Source organism: Aedes albopictus, unplaced genomic scaffold, assembly GCF_035046485.1.
Source record: "Aedes albopictus strain Foshan unplaced genomic scaffold, AalbF5 HiC_scaffold_957, whole genome shotgun sequence".
NCBI classification, from domain to species: domain Eukaryota; kingdom Metazoa; phylum Arthropoda; class Insecta; order Diptera; family Culicidae; genus Aedes; species Aedes albopictus.
Genome location: NW_026917817.1, coordinates 301 through 7151, shown reverse-complemented (window position 1 = coordinate 7151; position 6851 = coordinate 301). Strand labels below are relative to the sequence as shown.

At 37.1% G+C, this 6851-nt stretch overlaps 1 protein-coding gene across 1 annotated transcript; it reads left to right on the top strand.

Moving 5' to 3' along the window:
* Positions 1–5501: 5501 nt before the first annotated feature.
* On the top strand, positions 5502–6302 carry LOC115268191 (perlucin). The gene is made up of 2 exons (XM_029876243.2): positions 5502–5659; positions 5734–6302. The coding sequence occupies exons 1-2, from the start codon at positions 5546–5548 to the stop codon at positions 6121–6123; spliced, it is 504 nt and encodes a 167-aa protein (XP_029732103.2). The 5' UTR covers positions 5502–5545; the 3' UTR covers positions 6124–6302.
* The last annotated feature ends 549 nt before the right edge of the window (positions 6303–6851 follow it).

Here is a 6851-nt window from a genome sequence, read left to right as displayed (position 1 = left end):
TGAAATGTTTTCTCGTCGATTTTTTGGACTTTCATTATCTATGCTATGAGGGATTTCTTCACCAATTCTTTTGAAAACTCTTTCGGAAGTTCTTTAATAAATCGCTTCTATAATTAAAATAGAAATTCTTTAGACAATTTCTTCTAGATTTCTTCAGTAATTATGTAAGGAATTCCTGCAGCAAATGATTTCAGAACACCTTGGGCCACTGGCGTAGCCACGGGGGGGGGGGGGGGTTTAGGGTTAAACCCCCCCCCCCCCCCCCAGAGCAAAAATTTGTGGAACAAATTTTCAGTATAAAGCGCTTTGCGACGAAAAAAAATTTTCGGCCGCGCCGCTATTTTCAAACTACGAATACAATTACTCCTTACTGTTTACAAAATGTAAGTGTCAAATAAAAAAAGGTAACATTGACTGTCGAAAACCCATCCCAGAGACAATTTCTGGCTACGCCACTGCCTTGGGCATTTCCGATGTTACTTGCATTGAACATTTATTTGTGAATTTTATCAACAAATCCTTTGGAAATCTTGAAAACTTTAATTATTACTTTAGAAACTTCTTCGATAAATCCTTTGGAAATTGATTCGGCAATTTTCTTAGAGATTTCCTTCAGGAATTTCTTTGAAAAAAAATCTGTGGCGGTTCTTTAAAAAACCTGTCACTGCAATCACTTTTGGAATTCTTTCTAAATTTTCTTCGGAAAAGTCTTTGGGAATTTCTTCAAAATTTTGTTTGTGGAAATTTTTATACAATATATTTTGGAAATTTATTTTGAGATTGGATTTGGCCAATTTCTTTAAAAAGTCTTACTATTTTCATCAGGAATTCCTCTGGTAGTTTTTTTTATTAATTCTTTTGGCAACTACTTTAAAAGCTCTAAGATAATTTTGATGGAATTTTTTCCGTCAACTTCTTTGGGAATTTGTTAGGATTTTTTTCGTGAATTTCATAGGATTTTCTTTAAGTAAGTCCAGTTGAGAATTTCTGAATTCCCAGTTCAGCAATTTTTGGAAGCAATAAATTTAAATACAATTGAATTATAAAGAATTCCGAAAGTAATCACGATAAAATTGCCTGAGAAATTTGCAAAATAACTGAAAAAGAAATTGTTAAAATAATTACGGAGGAATAGCCATTGAAATATAGAAAAAAAATCAAAGGAATTGTTGATTGCATTCCCAAGAAACGTAACAAGCTGAATATCAATTTCTTAAACTAAAGTTTGCTTATGAGTGGTTTCTTCCTCTCCTATGAAGCTTAAATGTTTGTTGGGTTCCAATGAAACTACCGTAGACATTTTCAAAAATAAAAAAACACCATGCCGAAGGAACCCTCAAAGAAATGGCCATACTGCGGTTTTGCAAATACGGAGCCGTGTGTTATCGAATCCCACCATAACGCGTTTCTTTTTTCACAAATTCATCTCTCATTTTGTCAATTAGCAACATTCTGTGCCTTCTAATTAACTACAAGTTTTTCCCGTACATTTCCTATAAAATTTCACTAGAGATTTCTCTAGTATACCTCCTAGAATTTCTCTGGAAATTCTCACTATTCCCAAAATTCGTTTAGGGATTCCTCTAGAGATTTCTATTGGGATTCCTTCAGCTAGAATTCCTTGAAAAAGGGCAAGATGAGTTCCAGGTGTAATACCATGATTAATTTCTAGAGTAATCCATGAATTCCTGGATAAGTCTTTAGAATCGCTTATGGACTTCTAAGAGGAGTTCCTGGAGAAGTCCAACAAGAAGTTTCTGGAGAAATCCCAGATTTATTTTTAAAGATTTCTAGGAGGACACATCGAAGGTACTTCTGCAAGACTCCTAGGAAGATTGTCTTGAATAATCCCAGCAAGTTTTTTGAAGGAGACCCTGGAAAAATCTTAGTAGAATCCGTACACGAATTCTGGGAGGTATTACAGTAAGAATGACTGGAGGAGTCCTATGAGGAATTGCTGGAAGAACCACAGCAGGAATAGCTTGAGAAATCCAGCTGAAATTTCTGGATGAAGGCCAAGAGGAGTTCCTGTAGGAATCCCATGGGAAATTTATGAAAGAATCCGTGGGCAAAATATCTTGGATAAACAATCTTGGAGGAATCACCGGAGAGTTTCTGAAGAAATCACAGGAAAAATTTCAGGAGGTATTCTTAGAAGTATTCTGGGATGTATCACTGTAGAAACCTCAGCTGAAATCCTAGAAGAAATTTCTAGAAAAACCCCATCAGGAATGCCGGGATGAGTCCAAAGAAAAAAGTCCCTGCAAGAACCGGTAGAGGTATTCTGGAAGAATCTATAGAGAAGGCCATGAAGGAATCGCAGGAGGATTTTCTGAAAGAATCTCAGGAAGAATTCCAGCCCATAATGCTGGGATAAATTCGTATAGGAATCACTAGGAGGAATTCTTGGAAGAATCACATGAGGAGTTGTTTTAGGTATTCTTGGAGGAAGGCCAAAAAGAGTTTCTGCAGGAATTCTCTGAGGATTTTCTGGAGAAAGCTTTGGATAAAATCTCTGGAAGAATTCCTGGATGAGTCCTTGGAGAAATCCCTGGTGGAGATACCAAAGGAATTTCTGCAAGAATTCCAGGAAGATTGCCTGAAAAGGTCTCAGAAAAAAAGCCAGGAGAAAGCTCTAGAAGAATTCGTAGCATAATTTCGGAAGTACCACAGTTAGAATTTCTAGAGGAAGAACAGCAGGAAGAACCGCATGAACTGCTAGAGCAGTCACAGGTGGAATATCTGGAGGAATTCTTAGAATTCCTGGAGCTATCATAGAAGTAATTTCTTGAGAAATCCTAGAATCAGCAATGCCAGGGTTAAGAAGTTCCATTAACAAATGCTTGGAGGAATACCTACAGTTCTCTTTGAAGGAATCAGTAGAAGTATACTGGAGGAATTCCTGATGGAATCGCAGGATTTTTCGAAAATATAACAGCAAGTAAGTATTGCCAGGAGAAATTCCTAGAAGTATTTCTGAAGGAGTTTTAATGGGAATTGCTTGAAGAATTCCAGCTAAAATTCATGGAGGAAGGTCAATAGAAATTCTTGGGGAAATCCCCTGTGGAATTTCTGTAAGAACCTCTGTAGAAAGTCCTGGATATATCCTAGAGCAAATGTATGAAAGAATCAATGAAGGGATTTTATAGAAAAATCTCAGGGAGATCTTCCTGAAGAATTTCCGGAAGAACTTTCCTAGTAGAATTCCAGAAGGTACCACAGTGAGAATTGGTTGAGAAGGAGTGACATTGCTGGAAGAATCGCAGCAGGAGTTGCTTGAGGAATCCTAGCCACAATTCCCGGAGGAAGGCCAATATAAGCGCCTGAAGGAATTCCATGAGAAATTTCTGGAAAAATTTCTTAATGAAATCTCTGAAAGAATTCATGGAAGAATCACCGGAAGTAATTCTAAAAGGATCCCAGGAAGATTGCTTGAATAATTCCACCAGAAATTCCTGTAGAAAATTCCAATAGAAATTTTTAGAGGAATCCCTAGAAGAATTCCAAGCAGAATCATAGTAAGAATTTCCAAAGAAATCCTAGCAGAATTTGCTGGATCAATCTCTGCAGAAATTTCTAGTAAGTACAACCCAATCATGCCTGCCTCGAGTATCCTAAGGGAAGTTTATTGAAGCAATATCGAAAGGAATCCAAAAAGGAAGCCTAGAGAAATCACTGTATGAATAGATAGAGGTATTTCTGAAGGAATCTATGTAGAATATATTGATTGTTCCTACCAATATCCAAAACGCACAACAGTTATAAGTAATTCCGGGTGTGCTTAAGTTTTGTTCACATGTGTCATTACTAAATATTAGAATTATTGTGTGAAGTTCAAAATTTTAGGTTTTTAAAAAACATACTGCTTTTTACTAAAATTTTAAAATTTTAGGAAAAATTCTAGGGGGTGCCGAATATGTTTTAGGGGGTGCCAGGCACCCCTGGAACCCCCCCTAGCTACGCCAATGTTTGTTGTAGATCAAATCTTGATATTATTCTACTATTGAAAATGTACAAATATGTGATGAACTATAACATAATATTAACAAGTAATCAAATTCACTGCAAGAATCATTGTTATTAAGTTGTTGTTGAACTTAACAAAACATGTTATTAAATTGGTCTTCCAGGAACATTTTTTTGTTATGAGTTTTGTTATTTTGCCGCTTATGACAGACAAGTTTATAACATAATAAGATATAATAACATGAAAATTACTGATTCCATTATACAGTAATTTTGCCAAAATTTATGCTGTTGATATTCTCTTCTTCTCGGGATCCCAAACATTTTGACCACCCCCTGTAGATAAAATATTTTATAGCTTGAAGGAATAGAAGCGCTCGTCTAGCGAATTGGAAATCGTGAGTTCGAGTCTCACCGGAGTACGTGGATTTCTTTTCATAATTCAAATCTCAATTTGTTCATCGAGCACATGTTTCGGTTGTGCACATGGATATCAAGGCATCTTCAACAGGTAAATGGACATTTTTATTTAATTTGCGTTTTTTTTTGTACAAAATACAACGGCTTCGTACTTCACCAATACAGAAACTTATATGTTTTCTCTGCTGGTCATCGTTGCCACTAGCAATAGTGAGGACAGGAACCTAATTTATTTCAACTTATAACCATTACTCGATAAAATGAGACGAAATGTCAATGAAATATCGTGCGTGCCAGCTGAAATGGACTTACGACACTTAAGACACATTCCACGCAATTCTACACCGCGGTTTTCCGGGCTCCTGCTGTCGATTTTGATTATTTTTGCACCAAAATGAAGATAATTACTTATATTCTTCTAATAGTATCTAAAACTTTGAAAACTGCTTCTAGATAGTAGAAAATTTTTTGGCGTTCGGTCAAAATTCGTAATTTTTTGCGATGGTGTCCCGTTACGCAATATTTATTAATTTCTTTCGAAGTACAAAATTCCAATTCTCAATTTGAAAGCATAAAATGAATCTTCTATTCAAATCTTATCGTCTGATATACTGGTTAGCATGTATGTAACAACATACCATTTTTTGGATACAAAAGTTTGATTCTCGCACAAAACGTAACGCGTGGAATGTGTCATAAGCGATCAGCAGATAAAGGATAAAGGACAGTTAATTTGAAAACATATCCTGTATTTGGACAGTGTTAGATGCGGACTTTCAATAGATAAATTTACCATGGAAATCCTAATTACAGTTGTTAAAATAATTCAATTTGATTTTGTATGAGAACTTTGACACGGTGTATAGTAATTGAGTTAATTCTTTTACAGCTTTTAATAGACTATTGACAAATTACTACTTTCACAAGGACCAAACATATTATTTTTTCACAGCATTAGAAAATAGAATCCTAAAAATCTCAAGCGGATTGAATTTCAGAAAAGAATCAAGAAAAATATTTCTGATCTAACTCACCCACCAAGTGCTCGGGGATTTACTTTGTAAAACGTTGCGAATCTCTGATAGATTTACATGCATATAGCAGACGATCTGCAGCACGATCGCTTCAGTTTACAGATAGTACCTCGTCGGAAGTGGTCATGCCGAAGACAATTCCCTGCAAGTCAATTGTACTGATTGTGATATGGACATTTTTGCAAGTTCAAAGTACACTGTCTAGCACAGACAAAGAATACGAAATTCCAAGCATCAGAGTGAGTACTGCAGCACGCGTTGATGTTTGTTTGAATGTGTTATCGACGTAATCAACTTTCCCATCCCGCCATAGGCAAACTGGTTTAAAGCGAATGAGTTCTGCAACTCGATCGGCATGCAGCTGGTGACGATCACCAACCGCGACGAGAATGACGCAGTGGCCCGGTTTGTCCAAGGATCGGACAAGTTCAGCGATGTGGCGTCATCGTTCTGGCTCGGTGGGAGTGATCTCGCGGAGGAAGGCACCTTCAGCTGGATGCCCAACGGTCGATTGGTCAGGTATGCCAATTGGTCACCGGGAGAACCGAACAACAACAATGGGACCGAGCACTGTATGCAGCTAGTTTACATACCCCGGTTTGAGCAGAGATGGACCTGGAATGATAACGAGTGCCGTACCAAATACATGTACTTTATTTGTGAGAGTAAACCGCGCGATTGCGTGGAACAACTCAAGGGATGATCGATGGAGAAACGTGAATCTAGAAGTGTGTGGGCGATAGTTTGAAAATATTGTAATTCAATCATACCGTAGTTGACGTTAGGGTTTCGTCACTCGTCGTAATCTCGATCATGCGTAGTAGTTTTATTTAAAAAAATAAATATGTTTTTCAAATTTTTCCGCCTGATAGTGAAACAAAAGTCACTGTTTTAATTGGAAACGATCATTTGAAGTGTTCTGCTCTGGAGGTTTAGTTTGGTTCGATCATTTTGTCGAGATGAAGTGCAATAAGGTGACTACGTTGCTCGTGCTTTGTTCTCTTATTTTAGTTACAGGTAACACCTGTTCGAAATGGCAACAATACAGCAACTACTTGTATCAATAACTTTCCATTATCATTTTCAGGAAGAACTAGGGCACATCCGATCCGAGAATTTGACAAAGTTTGTGAGTCTAACTCGATTTTTATGGACCGGTGCAATATTTGTCTGTGCTCAAAGGACGGCTTCAGCAAACAGTGCACAACCTTTGTTTGTAACCGAGTTGAGGACACCTATCAAATTGGGCCACCCAGATGGAGTGATGACAAGGATTGACCATGGATCCAACTATCGAACAGATTTTTGCATCCCAGTAGAATATAGGTATGGCTGTGAATCTGTAGACATTTGTAATATTATGCTGTATGTATATATGCCAATAAAGCTAAAAGCACAGACAAACAGACGTAGCTCTTAGAGGAAATGCAT

Coding starts and splice junctions, on each gene's coding strand:
- LOC115268191 (XM_029876243.2), top strand. CDS start 5,546: ATGCCGAAGACAATTCCCTGCAAGTCAATTGTACTGATTGTGATATGG. Junction 5,660..5,733: donor ACGAAATTCCAAGCATCAGA/GTGAGTACTGCA, acceptor ATCCCGCCATAG/GCAAACTGGTTTAAAGCGAA.